The sequence below is a fragment of the Aotus nancymaae genome, unplaced genomic scaffold, assembly GCF_030222135.1.
Source record: "Aotus nancymaae isolate 86718 unplaced genomic scaffold, 86718_ANA_hifiasm-v0.15.2.pri h1tg000016l, whole genome shotgun sequence".
NCBI lineage: Eukaryota > Metazoa > Chordata > Mammalia > Primates > Aotidae > Aotus > Aotus nancymaae.
In genome coordinates, this window is record NW_026988428.1 from 64,824,425 (window position 1) to 64,839,839 (window position 15,415).

The window sequence follows — 15,415 nt, forward strand, 5'->3', positions numbered from 1 at the left end:
CCAACTTCTTTCTCTCTCTCTTTCTTTGGATATGGAAGAATTCTAACTGTGCGTTCCATCATGTCTAAACACTTGAGTTTAGAGTAGACAGCAATACGGCAAATTATTCAAGTTGCTTTGAAAAAAAGCCCTGAGTTTTCTAGGACTAAAACTATCAATAAAGTCCTGGAAGAAAAAAAATGACAGACTCAGATGCAAATGACATTTAATGGGGTGATAGGGAAGTAAAATGTGACAAGACAGCAGATTGCAGACTGTTCAGGATGTCAGGTGGTTCATGATTTTTTTCTAAGTTTGATACAGAAGAATCGGTGTGTTAAAATAAATAGTTTTCCACCTGGGATTTAAAACATTGTTTAAACAATAAATACATGTATGTATGTATATATAAATAGATATCTAGATATAAAAATATGCATATATAGGCACATAGACATATATATATACACACATATATGTGGGTAAATATTTACTGACCTGTCAACTTATAAAATAAAACAAAAATGAAAGATTTATAAAAGGTACATATATAGCTGTGAATTCTTTTTTTTTTTTTTAGACAGAGTCTCATTCCATCACCAGGCGTCAGGCTGGAGTGCAGTGGCGCGACCTTGGCTCACTGCAACCTCTGCCTCCCAGGTTCAAGCAATTCTCCTGCCTCAGCCTCCTGAGTAGCTGGGACTACAGGCGCGCACCGCCACTCCCAGCTAATTTTTTTGTATTTTTAGTAGAGACGGGGTTTCACCATCTTGGCCAGGATGGTCTCAATCTCTTGACCTCGTGATTCACCCGCTGTGGCCTCCCAAAGTGCTGGGATTACAGGCGTGAGCCACCGCACCTGGCCATAGCTGTGAATTCTTTAAAGCTATTTTAAAGAAATTAATACAATCATAGCGACTACCAGAATACTCATGTAGTACACAACTACACAAGCCTAATGAAGTACCTGACACTTTTCTTTCTTCAACCATTGTTCTATCTTATTTAGGTTTTCATTTTCTTACCAGACATGTTTTCAATGATTTATGATGTAGTAAAATTTCTTTACCTCTTCCAGCAATTGCTTTGTCTCAGTTGGAAACTGAACTACTGTTGATGTTGTAAAAAGCAAGGGCATATTCTTCTGAAAAAATAAAGGGAACATGTATTTTTATTCAATAGATAATATAAGCACATTACACCTCATCTTTTCAATAATTTTGAAATAGAGGCAATCACTTTCCCATTTTATACATCCAGAAATATGCTAATAATATTTAAGACACTTGATGAAACACATTCCATTAGTAAACAAAGACAGAATTCAAATACTCGACACACTTCACGTAATATTCAACAAGAAATAAATAGCAACCTTCAGGGAACAGTTGTATGGTCTCTGCAATATCTTAGAACTTGTTTTAGAAATTTATCAGAGTTTTAAAATAACATTTCAGGATAATCCCCACTCCTCTTTTTAAGTCAAAGTGCATAGAGGTAGCTTGGAACGGTCAGTCTTAGCATGAACGACAATGACAACGACAAAACGACCTGGAAGCTTAGTGTGGCTTGTATTTCAAGTTCAAATGGAGCCCTTTCAAATTATATTGAAAGGATTCTGGTGTTGAAAAACTCTGATAACTGGAAAATGGGTTCAGTCAGAAGACACATCATGGAATAAAGACATCAGTATACAAAGTAATGCCATCTACTGTTTACTCTGTGAAGACAGGGGTTGATTTTGGAAAGTTTAGTAGCTCAGGGAATGTTAGATAGAAATACCACGTTAAACAGCCTTAGGGCATGGCTGTTGCTTGCCTACCTTTTTCATAATAATCGTAGACCATGACTGGGGCTGGCTGGATGTTGAACACAAGGTTGGTCTGCTCAACAGAAAACGTGAAACTGTCTGCTGTACCAAAAACCTGTAATGACACCAATTGCAATTACACTGTAGCAGTTCTGAGGAAAGATAATCACTGAGAAAATGATCCCCAGAAGTTTATGATCTACATAATTAAATAGATCTAGGGTATAATTAACTTACGTGGTGGCAAAACAGTAAGTTGTTAACCTTAAATCATATACAATTTTAAGCTCCTTTGCTTACACTGAGGTGGGAGGAACGTAGCTGAAAGTCTTAGAGGAACATAGGCATTCACGTGAGTGGTAATGATACACGTAGAAAGGACATCTCTAAAGTGCACGCCACAGTTTGGCGTTTCCTTGGAAAAATAAAAATAGAACTATCCTATGATCCAGCAATCCCATTTCTGGGTATGCGTCCAAAGAAAATGAGGTTAATATCTTGAAGAAAGAGCTGCAGTCCGATGCTCATTCTTTCATTACTTACAGTAGGCAACGTAAGGAATCAACCTAATGTTGAAGACAGATGAATGGATAATGAAACTGAGGCACATATATACAAATTATTCAGCCTTAAAAAAAAAGAAGGAATTTCTGCCATTTTCAACAGCATTGACAAGGTTGGAGGACATTATGAGGAGTGAAATAAACCACACACATACACACACACAAACATTTCACTTGTAAGTTAAATCTAAGGTGGAATTCATAGAGGCAGAGAGCAGAATGGCAGTTATCAGGGATGGGAAAATGGGGGAGGTGCTGGCCAAAGGGCAGGAAGCTTCAGCCGCGCAGAATAAATACATTCTACAAATCTCAGGTACAGCAGTGGCCTACAGTTAACAACGAGGTACTGTGTATACACTATTCCCTAAGGGAGTTGATCGTGCTTCCCCACGAGAAAAGAAGAGGTAACTGTGTGAAGAGATGGATGTGTTATTCCGATAACTCACATATAGTCACGCTAGATGATAACAATCAGCTCACTACATAGATCAAAATGTCACACCATAACCTTCAAGACACACTTGTAATAAAAAAAAATTATGGCAAACTTTGTGAGCATTTAAGTTAAATTATAAAATAGTTTTACATCTACTCTGTGACAAGACTGTGTTTAATGGGGAGATCATGTTTCTAAAATGGAAAGCTATCTAGTCATTTAGCCAGGGCATATATGAAATAACCTTAGAACTAGCAAGGAGAAGATGATTAGTGGTGGAACACTGGTCATCCTTAACGTCCCTTATTTTTCCTGTCTACAAATCCCATCATACATATCTATAAGAAATGGAAGCATCCAATCACCCTTTAAAAGAAAAATTATTGCTAAACTTACATTTTCCAAGTAGAAAAGAACATGGTCATTCTTGACTTCCGTCTTCATCACTTGGCCCTGGTGTTCAAGCTTTGAAGAAATTATTAGGGAGAAATGGAGAATAGATATTAGAACAAATGAGAGCATCACTCTAGAACTGAATGTCCATGATTTCTATGCCAGATTCTGTTTTATGGAAGATTTTTTCGTGCCATGATGTTTTCATAAGCACAAGTAGCAACTAAAGAAAAATATGTGATGAACCATGGGAAATATTGACTGCCAATTGCTGCAAAGTAAGAACACCAGCTCACCAGTGTTAGTGGAAAAATATAAAGGTGAATGTTGAAGAAGAATTCTACAGTTTTGTTTTGCTAAACAACTGCTAAACAAGTATTCATTTTATCTTTATACTCCATGTAACTGTCTTTGTGCTGAAAGATTAGGCTTCTATTAATTACCTCTTCAATGGATGACATGTCTGGGGTAAATCCCGATAGCATTTTTACATCTATAACCACCATATTGGATTTATTGTGAATTCCAGTATATCTGAAAATTTTAAGAAAACACTAGTTTAGATACCAATTTTAAAAAGTGACTTATCTCCTGATGAGAGTGCCAGGTGGATATATACTAATTGGGTAGATGTCTGGAGGACAGGTAAAAGCTGAAGAGAAAATACCTGAAGAAAGTCATTTTCAAGCATCTGTGAACAGGCATGAGCAGAGTGATGATGAATGAGATGATAAATAGCAACAGAAGTTGGAGCAAACAATGAATTACCTGGACATGAAATCTTCCCCAAACCCTGCTCTTAAGCTTACCTACAGTCTCAAAGTTCAAACTGATAAACAAAGCTTCTAAATCTATATTACATATGCTTAGGTTAGTGTTAGATTTGCCTAACACTTAGAAGACATGTTTGCTTAGCAGAATTACAGAGTAGATATGTCCCCAAGAGATCTTCTAGCTCAATTTCTTGCTTCTGGATAAGACTACTGGGGCATTAAGTTAAGAGTTCTATAATTCATCAGAGCATGGTGGCTCACACCTGTAATCCCAGCACTTCGGGAGACCAAGGCAGGTAGATCACTTGAGGCTCAGAGTTCAAGACCAGCCTGGCTAGCGTGAAAAACCCTGTCTCTAATAAAAATAGAAAAATTAGCCGGGTGTGCTGGCATACGCCTGTAATCCCAGCTACTCAGAGGCTGAGCCATTAAGAAATCTTGAACCCAGGAGGTGGAAGTTGCAGCGAGCTGAGATAGTGCCCCTGTGCCACTGCACTGCAGCCTGGGTGACAAAGTGAGACCCTGCATAAAAAAAAGAAAAGAAAAGAAAAAAGAGTTCCCCTGGAGCTCAAGAGATTTTTATTTAGAAAGTCTAGAAAATATCTCTCAAACTAATTTTACTCAATGTTTTCCACATATTAACTAAGACCAAAAGCCTTTAGCATCTATAAATCATGCTTGAACTCAAGAGGATCATTTTGTTTTTCTATTCTGAAAAGTAAAAATCTAAAATTTTACTCTTTACAGTTAAAAAATAAACACTCGTAGTCTTGCTACTCTATGACCATGCATGCTTGTCATGAGAAAGAAATATAGACTGTCTGTTTTTCAAAACTAGGAGAACTTCCATACAACAGAATAAAGAGCATCATTGGAATATCAGTGCAGCGAAAGCTTTCAAATCATGCTCACATAGAGTGCGTGCTATACTTGCCTCATTTTAGCTCTGATTCAGCTGAAGATGTACTAAATTGTGGTGTCCAGACAGAGGGCTAAAAAGCGAGTGTGCTGTAGAATTGTCACCACCAACATGTAAACTCATTGTATTACCATGATTTATATTTCGTTATTTCACTACTGTGAATTTTTTTTTTTAATTTTACCATCTTGCTAACATGGGAATTACTATCAAAATATGACACTTACTTGAGTGTCACTGTAAGGTCAAAAATGGTCTGGAAGTTATCTGACGAGTAGTTCTTTACTATTTCCAAGGAAAGAGAAAATCCAGATGCCTTCTCAGGTAGGAGAACATTGTACCTAAGGGTGGTCTAGAAAGGATAGTAAATGATAAGAAAACCCAACCTGTGTTAAGAATTAAACAGGCTGACTACAGTCAGTAGTAATGTAATTTTAGATTTTAGAATAACTAAGAGTATAATTAGGTCGTTTGTAACACAAAAGATAATGTTTGAGGTGATGCACACCCCACTTACCCCAGTGTGATTCTTACACTTTTCATGCCTATGTCATGTACCCCATAAATACCTATACCTGCTATGCACCCACAAAAATTAAAATTAAAACATTGAAATAAGAAAGAACGCATTGTTTCTTTATTTCTATCATTAGTGCAGTTTACATCTTTATCATTGGGGAATCATATTAAATTCTTTAGTTTTCAGAAGAATGTAATTTAATGAAGCTAGAATACATTCTAATAGCAATACTCCTCAAGAAACTTCTCTTAGCTGAGTACCTTTTCATAAGATAACTTGCATTTTCTGCTATTGATTTGAAAACATAAAAGAAAGAGTAATCATGTAAATATACAAAATGGTCAAATGACACTTCACATAGAACTGAATAGACAGCCTGACTTTTTTCCTGGCAAACATTCATTACCCTCTTAGACAGATTTCTGTTACCTGGATAAAAGTACAACCTTGTCCTTCCACATCTACTGTGTATTGTCCAGGTGCTTTTGTTAGTTCTGAACCTTGGACCAATAGGCGGTTATCACTGTTAACCTCGAAAATATCACTGGATCCTTCACTTCTAAAGGTGACGGTGTTTTTATTTTTAGAGAAGGTTAACTCCATGTAGCGGGTTATGGCAAGAAGACAAACTGAAGTGTCCTGCACAGAACAGCACAAGCAATGACCCAAGCTCAGTTATGACACAATATTCGTTATCATTTGACCATGGACTTCATACCAACCCTTAGAAATATTCCTAAAACAGGTCTGCAAAACACCAAGAAGCAATATCCTGGACAATAGGAAAATATACTTGATTTTGCAAATTGTTTACATTTAAATTAATTTTCTTCAACAAATCTCAATTATATTTTTATTTTCTAAAAATTTTTAATAAAAAATAGTCTCTGTGGTTAAAAATGGTGTCAAAACGGCCAGGCGCGGTGGCTCACGCCTATAATCCCAGCACTTTGGGAGGCCAAGGCGGGTGGATCACGAGGTCAAGAGATCGAGACCATCCTGGTCAACATGGTGAAACCCCATCTCTACTAAAAATACAAAAAATTAGCTGGGCATGGTGGTGCGTGCCTGTAGTCCCAGCTACTTGGGAGGCTGAGGCAGGAGAATTGATTGAATCCAGGAGGCGGAGGTTGCGGTGAGTCGAGATCGCGCCATTGCACTCCAGCCTGGGTAACAAGAGCGAAACTCCGTCTCAAAAAAAAAAAAAAAAAAAAAAAAATAGTGTCAAAGCGTCTCTAAAAGCTAAGGCATTACATGATTCAGTGGCCCTGTGGCTGCTACGGATAACTGTTTTTCTGCTTATCTTCAAAGAAGGGAAGTCAGAATTAGGAAACAATCTTTGTGAAATTCATTAGCATATGATTTTACTCAGAAACTAAGACTAAATACAAAGAGAAATGGTTTTTCTCATGGAAATAAAACTGCTTTTGTGCATTTTCAATTTGTTTCCAATTAAGGAAAAATATGTCATTGTTTCTCATACCCCCATTCCTCCTGTTTTTCTTCCTTTCATTTGCTTTTCCAAGTCTATAGCCCACAGAACTAGAGAGAAAGCTTTCTTTTTGGCCCATATATAATTTGAACATAGTATCATCAGGTGTCTAACGTACCACCAAGAGTGGTGCTTATGACAAAAAAATGCCCTCTAGATTTACATTCTATGTTTGCTGTGTGAATGAAGATACAAATGGTCATAAATTCCTGGAACAAGGGGCCTCATTTTATTCATTTCTATTTAGAGATTTCCTAGTAGAGTGCCTGATACACAATAACTGCCCAATAAATAATTGTCGAGGAAATAAAATAGGATTAATAATATCGAAGATTCTTCTTCTCAGAAAGGATTTGTTATGATAACTTTACTATTAATATCTCACTTGTCATAGAGTTACAGCTTCTGCATTAAACATATTACTATTAATATCAGGCCTACATCAATCACCTGGGTAGAAGAAAAGCCTCCATGGGAATTCATCTGTTGGGCAAGCCACTGCACAATCTTACTAGCATAGGTGAGGTCAGGAGTTTTCTGGGAAACAACAGCCAACAGCACATAGCAAGTCTTCTCAGTCTGAGCAGAAGATGCCCGGGGAATAAAGGATGGAAATTCTTCTGTCTTGGGTTTCCTTTCTCTTTCCCAGTAGATGACATTATCTGAGAAAAAGGAAGAATTTTCACATAGTCTGTATAAAAATCATGGATTACACATAAAGAAGGATGCAAATTCCATTCCTGGCCTCTGTTTGGGCTGAATTGTTCCTTAAAATTTATATGCTGAAGCCCTAACTCCAAGTACCTCAAAATGTAGCTGTATTTGGAGATGAGACTTTTTAAAGAGGTAAGTTAAAATGAAGCTTATGGGCCACAATCCAATCTGACTTGTGTCTTTTTGAGAGGAAAAAAATTGGACACACAAAAGGGACAGCCGGGCTGTGCACACACAAAAGATCTTGTGAAGACGGAAGGGGAATGTGGTCATCTGCAAGTGAAGAAACCACACAACACCTTGAACTTGTGCTTCTAGCCTCCAGAAGTGTGAGAAAATAGACTTTTGTTGCTTAACTCATCCAGTATTTGGTATTTTATGACAGCTATAGCAAACTAGTACAGACTTAAACAGCAACTTTCTAGGCTCAAAATTGGCAGGGGTGATTAGCTTCCCAAGTAGTTATGATAGCCTATGGCTTGGTCACCAGGCTCATTTGAGAGGAAGCTAACACAAAGCAAAAGAAGAAAGTCTAGAATATGGAGTGTTCTTGAAAGGCATGAAGGTCACTGATGAATTCCATAAGAGAAATAGAAACATACTAGTGAAGAGGGAGCGCCTACGTGACTGCGTAGAATGCTTCCTCACTGCGCTCCAAGATCGCCTTCATTAGCCACAATGAATGAGAATGCTTACTTATTTTTGTGGCAGATAGATCCAGGGTCTGGAGTAAGGATTCCGCTTGTTCCTCTTTTCCAGCTAAGGCAAAAGCATAAGCTAGAATTGCACGAGTGTAGCCATTAGTGACACCACTGTACAACGCCGCTTCAAGGCAAAAGAGTGCACTTCGTAGAGGAGGAAACTGTTGGTCAGGAAGAAGAATCATAAATTGTATCATATATTGATAGCCGAACATTCTATGAGCTTGTTGAACATTTAAACGAATTATTGTTTATAACGTGAATAATATATACTCGAAGTATATTTTACATACAAATCCATTTTTATATATGTTTTATTCCTCAAAAATATTAAAATAAATTTCTAATGCCATTATTAGTACACAAGCAATAATTTTTTTCTTTTTTTCTTGAGACAGGGTCCTGCTCTGTTACCCAGGTTGGAGTGCAGTGGCATGATCTCAGCTCACTGCAATCTCCACCTCTGGGGTTCAAGCGATTCTCTTGCTTCAGTCTCTGAAGTAGCTGAGACTAAGGCATGCATCACCAAGCCCAGCTAATTTTTTTTTTTTGAGACAGAGTCTTGCCCTGTCACCCAGGCTGGAGTGCAATGTTGTGATCTCAGTTCACTGCAACCTCCGCTTCCTGGGTTCGAGTGATTCTCCTGCCTCAACCTCCTGAGTAGCTGGGATTACAGGCACGCACCACCATGCTTGGCTAATTTTTTGTATCTTTAGTAGAGACAGAGTTTCACCATGTTGACCAGGCTGGTCTCAAACTCCTGACCTGAAGATCCGCCCATCTCGGCCTCCCAAAGTGCTGGGATTACAGGTGTGAGCAACCACACCTGGCCAATTTTTGTATTTTAAGTAAAGACAGTGTTTCACCATGTTGACCAGGCTGGTCTTGAACACCTGACCTCAGGTGATCCACCCACCTTGGCTTCCCAAAGGGTTTGGATTACAGGTGTGAACCACCATGTCCAGCCCAATAAAATTTAGTAAGAAAATGGCAGTTTTTATAGCTGATCAGTAACATTTTAGTTATGAATATCTTCTATGTGGCAAAGCATTCAAATTTATTGTAGGCCTAAGATTATTTTTTCTAATGACTAAAATAGAGGCTTACATTTCTGAAGATAATTTTCAAGGTACACTAATGCCAATTCCTAGCATCTTAGTTCAGGAATAGATTTTGGAAATCTAATCTATGGATTGGGAGGCGGCTAGGGTGAGCCACGCTTGAGTTGAAAATATTTACTGTTTCTTCAGAGAGAAACAGATACTAGGCTATGGCTTTACTTAGTGCAGGGGTTCTCAATCTGAAATTCATGGCTGAACTTCAGGAGAGTTTTGTATGCCTGAAACTGTGTGAATAACTCATTTATGTGTGCATATGTGTATTCTCCCTAGGGAGAAACCCAATCCGGTTCATCAAAGCTGTCTACGAATAAAAACAGTTTGAAAAACATGAATTTAAAGGGTGGTAATGAAATAAATGTGTTCTCTTGGGGTTTCATCCAGTCTTAGAATCTCAAGTGACTCTGACTCTACAGTCTATTTAATGTGCAATCAGTTGACTGAAATCAGAAGATGATGGGAATCCGTACAGTGAAATTGAGCCCAGCTTCAAAGAACATCCCAACAACATATGCAGTGAGTAAAATGTCCTCTTCATCTCCAACCTGAAAACAAAGGAACAATGAGTCATTCGGGACAACAGAGCACAAAATAACTAGTATTCTTTTGAAGTAAAACTAGGTATAAAAAGAAAATATTGGAACAAGTACCATTATTCATAAAAACACCTGAACGTGTAGTTTTTAAATTAGATGGTTAATAATCATATTATCTGAGCAAAAATTCATTCAGACTCTACGCAATAGTTAAATAATAATTATTAAGTTGTTATTACTATGACAATTAATTTCAAATACAGTAAATAACATATATAATCGTATGTATGTGGTCTGATGTCAAGCATGCATTCTAAGGAATTCACAGAACTCTACTGTCTCCATTTGGTATAAATCTGAAAAAAGCCAACAAAGAGCTTCTAATGAGGTGAGGCAGAAAGTTGCTGTGAAGATTCCCGGAAATCCCTAGAAAAGCACCCTAGGAGGTACCAGAGTCAAGTCTCAGATTCTTGCAATGTAAAATGAGAAATGTATTTATAAATCATGTGGTTTACAAACTGTGCATGAAAGTCCTCTGGGGTACTTAAATCAACAGCATCCACACAGAGATTCTGATTCAAAAAACTCAGGAATAAGACAGCGAAATACATTTTAATGCGTGCTCTAGTGATTCTGATGCCAATAGCATTCAGAATGGCATTTGAGATCGACTGATCTTGTACAAGCTTCCTATTTTATCTATTTAAGCAAAAGACAACCCCTCTGTTCTTCAGAAAAGAAATATTTCTGAGAAACCAAGTGTTTAAGGTGCACATAACAGCACATGGTAAGCACTAACATGAGATATGGTGACCCACATTACATCTAAATTACAGCAAGCGGTATCACCATTCCTCTGCAGTGTAAGCTTTTATTTTTCCTTTGTATTTTTATTTCTCTCAACTCAAAACACACACAGACATCCGACCCCCCCCACCCCCGCCACATATTTAATTATAGAGAAAATAATGGATAAGATCAGATAAACTGAAGCAGTAATCAGCAATGATTCACCAGCAATGAACCCAATAAGAAGAAAGATGTGGAGAAGGTGTTTTAGAAGAGAACGTGGGAAAGTTTTTGATTTTTCTACGAAGGAGCAAGAGCTCTTCTCCATCAGGGTCCTCCTGCTGCAAGGAATAAGCTTGGAATAAATTAAAGACGCCCCAAAGCAATTTGAATACAATTTGCATGCAAATTAATTATCATAGGGTGTTTGCTTTCATTCATATTTTGATGTGGATTAGATATGCATTCTGTGTTTCAAGAACAGGAGTGGTGATTACGAGAAAGGATGCTGAAGAAAAGCTCAGGATATTTCAGGGGCCATCAGAGCATGTTAAAATGCCGTGATAGGAGATTTTGAGCCTCCAGAGGAGAAAAAGGGGGCTTGGGGAGGGGGAAGATAGAAGATGGGCTGGAGGTGGACAGCTATCTGCAAAGAAAGGGAGTTGGAAGGGAGGGATTTACCTAAATATGGGCAGAAAAAGGGTTGGATTCTGCCAAGGATGTACTTCACCACTCTTGTACTTTGGCTCTGGGGCAAGCTTGGCCCTTGAATTTTTCCTTGAGAGGGTCTTAGAAAAACTCGCTTCGAAACAATGTGAATTATTAGATATTTTCCCCAGAACTTTCTTGCCATCCATGGACAGGAATGAACTTTCCTTCCTCATATACTCACAGCCCCCTCCCTTTATACATTGCCTGTCTCCACATTTATGAAAGTTTCTTTGCTAGGTTCCCTTTCTCTCCCCCACCCTTCTATTTCTAGTTTAGTTTCTGAAGAGCACTGACTCGGGAAGGACTAGAGATTGAGTAAGGCAGTCAAGAGACTCAGAAGGAGTCACATCCAGGCTGTGGTTAAACATGCACGCAGCAGGAATGGTGCTGCTGACCAACCCACCACAGGCTCAGGACCACAGTGGCTCAGAAGGCTTCCTATTCACAGGAAGAATATTCATATTCCAGATCAGGAAGGCCAGAGGTAGGACAAGGCAGGCAACACCCAGGAGCAAGGAAAGCCTGGAACTGCTCTTCTCTTACCTCCCAGGCAGGGTTAAAAAGCTGGCCATCATTCTTAAAGCAGCCACTCCTTCTCTGTTGGCTTGAAAGCCAGATTAAGGTCTGTTTTTGAACATTTTCATCAATTAATACATATTTTTTCATTCTCTCCAATGTCTTAAAAATAAGAGCACTGAGCCTGCAACGCAAATCACCAAAGCAAAAGTTAGATAAAAAGGAAGTGGTGATGCCAGCAATTCCATAGGTTCGTCACCACTGTTCTCTTTGGGTAAGGTGTGCATTCCACTCATCTACAGTAAACCAGGCTTTATTAATAGTCGTTCTTTCCTTTGTGTCAGGAAAATATTATGACTAGCAATAAGTAGAAACTAGAGTAGGTAATTTTCAGCATGTTTGCACCCAAAGGTCTTGCTGTATAGCCCATTAGTTTAGCCATACATGGAGAGAGAACTGATGTAAGTTCTTCTAATTTCACTTTCCTGAATCTATGTGGGACTCTGAGAAGCACAGAGTAAGATGTGCCCTCTTTGGTGGAGTTCATCAGCTGTGCACACATAGGGGTTGTCATGAAACAATTAGACTGCTGAGCAAATCGTGAGACTGAAGGTATATTGTTGCATTAGAATTAGAATCACAAGTCTTTTAGTTTTATCTATTTCTTCTCTATAAATTGACTTTGAAACCCACTTTTCTTCTAAATCCCCACTGGACACAATCCTCCCTCACTTCTTTGCAAGCCCTCCTCAGATAATTCCTCTATTATATAAAATAAAATTTTTATATCTCACCATATGCTTCCTTTCTGATTCTGCTGCCAAAACATACTATATGAACCATCAGAGTTTTTGAAAGACAACTGCGTTTGATAACCTAAAATACAACATTGTAAGAAATTATTTTTTAACCTAAGCAAGTGAGAAGAGAAAGTACAGTGCAGTGCAAGTCCTAGGTTTTGGTGTTAGACACAAATCACTAGGATAATCATTTCCATTTGAATTTCTGAAACTCAGGTTCTGTATTCATAAGGGAGGAAAATTAACTCTTACTTTATAGGATTTTGATGACAAGATAATACACATGGATATGTCTGGCTCAGTAATTGTCTCATCATTGGTACCTACTAATTATTTAGTATATTTCCCCTAAGGTCATTATATTTCAGTGTTATCTTTCTGAAAAGAAAAGCCAAAGGATATTATTTTATGCTCCTGGGCTTTTTTTTTTTAACATCACATTTTACAACATTGGCCCTCTTTCCATATACAAAGCCAATCACTTCATTGCAACCGACCACAGCTGAGCAAACAAATACAGACATTGATAGATGAACCATTGACAACAACTCTTAACAACCACAACAAGAACAAGAACAAACAAGGTAGCTTGCAAAATACCAGGCATTATAAAAAAAATTAAGTGCATAGCTTGAAAACTTTGCAGCTGTAAATTATGAAGCTAGCTGACAACACAGATTTTGAAGTCAAAAGGAAAACAGAGCTAGGACTGAGAGTTCCTCCATTCAGGTTGACTTTCCCTTCACCAGACTATTGCATTAAAACAGCTTTTGACATCTTGGTATAAGTAACAATTGGTTTATGGGCAGAAATGACTTAAATCTTCTTACCATTAGATAAGAGAAAGAAAGCCTTAGATTGAACTTCCTCTGTCAGTTGCCCAGTAGATTTCAGATAGTCAAGAACATAAGTATCAGATGCTAGTAGGACAGCATTTTGCTCTCCACTTCCATAGGGCATTTGCAGTGTCACCAGATCCTGCATGACAAGTCCTAGAACATCCCCTAAAAACAGGAAAAGCGGAAAGTCGTATTGCTTATAGTTGCCAACTCAGCATTAATGACTATAGATAAAAGAGGCATAGTGGAATAGGTAACATTTAAAATTTGAGTCTAAAAGGTGGAAACAAAGAAATTTTTATGAAGTAATTTGAAAGAGGAGACAGATATGAAAAGTGAAGTTAAAATGCTATGAAAAATATTTCTGAAAATGTCATTACCAGAAACAGGAGGAAGTTAGGGGAATGTGTTTGTTTGCTTATTTGCTAGTTTTTTTTTTTTCTTTTTTGAGACAGGGTTTCACTCTGTCACCCAGGCTGGAGTGTAGTGGCACAATCTTGGCTCACTGCAACCTCTGCCTCCCAGGTTCAAGCCATTCTCCTGTCTCAGCCTCCCAAGTAGCTGGGATTACAGGCACTCACCACCACACCCGGGTAATTTTTGTATTTTTAGTAGAGACAGGGTTTCACCATGTTAGTCAGGCTGGTCTTGAACTCCTATCCTTGTGATCCACTGGCCTCCCAAAGTGCTGGCATTACAGGCGTGAACCACTGCATCCAGCCTAGTTTGTATTTTTTTAAGAAATCAATCCTATGAATTATAAAGTGTAATCTAACCCTTCTAAGAGATGTTCACGTTAATAACAGACAAAGAAGTTTGCCTTTTTTAACAACAAAACAAAATTCTTTCACTGAGAAAACTCCCAACATTATTAACAGTCAAAGTTTATTCTGATTCTCCGAGAGGTGAATTTCATATCAGGTTAATGATTATAAAGGACCTCTTCCTTTCTAAACACTAGTTACCATCTACCCGAGCTAGGGTTTCCTGGGAATGTAGGTCTGGAAATGGTACTGTAATCCCTTCAGACCCTATCAGGAAACAAACACAGAGGATCCGAACAATAATTCCCTTCAACTGAGAGTTTAGGAAAACCTCTCTCTTCTGTTATTTTAAGGATTTTTTTTGAGACCACCTCAACCAAGATTTTTAAATCATTGTGAAACACAAAATTTAATCAACATACCCACAACAGTGAAAAAGCCTCTGGCTGACCCTTCTACTACATTGTTTGGCAAGTCCAAAACTCCCTGCCTGGAGGCTTTGGTACCTGGAATGAAAATATTGATTTTAAAAAATGTGATGGCTTCTTTATATCCGCAGATTTGAGGGACAGACGTATTGGAAATAAGATTCCATGACTTACTTTTATTTTGCAGGTTGTTTATTAGAGGAGATGAAATTGGGGATTTGACCTAGTTTAGGATAACAGTACATTGAGAAAACAGCATAGAAATCTGTGTGTTAGATTGTGGCCCCCATTCTTTACTGGTTTAGTGCCTGAACTACTTATGTATGAGAAAAATCTAAAAACTACACTGATTCTAACACATAAAACAACACACGTAAAAGGTAATGCTTGAAGACTCTGATGAGGGAGTAAAATCAGATCACCATCAACCAGGTAAAATGATATCCCTCATGGCCATAAAACCAGAGATGAGGGGCAGGGGCAGTGATGTATCTATAGGTTATTTCATCCTAAGAGTACAAAAGCAAAGATTATATTGTGCGATTGGAGCCCAATCTGAATGTTCCATTGTCCAATATTGTGTGACCAACCATATCATAAGAGGAGCCAAGAAT

The 15,415-nt window shown here is 38.0% G+C and overlaps 1 protein-coding gene across 1 annotated transcript in view; it reads right to left on the reverse strand.

Moving 5' to 3' along the window:
* Positions 1-1,070: 1,070 nt before the first annotated feature.
* The window catches only part of LOC105732592 (ovostatin homolog 2-like), a 46,580-nt gene continuing 32,235 nt past the window's right edge, over positions 1,071-15,415 (reverse strand). Inside the window, exons 23-35 of the mRNA XM_064376804.1 lie at positions 14,796-14,879; positions 13,601-13,774; positions 12,765-12,846; positions 11,998-12,154; positions 9,889-9,963; positions 8,296-8,461; positions 7,336-7,547; positions 5,823-6,032; positions 5,101-5,225; positions 3,625-3,715; positions 3,185-3,253; positions 1,802-1,904; positions 1,071-1,123 (exon numbers count right to left, since the gene is read on the reverse strand). Coding sequence (XP_064232874.1) covers positions 1,071-1,123; positions 1,802-1,904; positions 3,185-3,253; positions 3,625-3,715; positions 5,101-5,225; positions 5,823-6,032; positions 7,336-7,547; positions 8,296-8,461; positions 9,889-9,963; positions 11,998-12,154; positions 12,765-12,846; positions 13,601-13,774; positions 14,796-14,879 — 1,601 coding nt within the window. The remainder of the gene's footprint in view (positions 1,124-1,801; positions 1,905-3,184; positions 3,254-3,624; positions 3,716-5,100; positions 5,226-5,822; positions 6,033-7,335; positions 7,548-8,295; positions 8,462-9,888; positions 9,964-11,997; positions 12,155-12,764; positions 12,847-13,600; positions 13,775-14,795; positions 14,880-15,415) is intronic.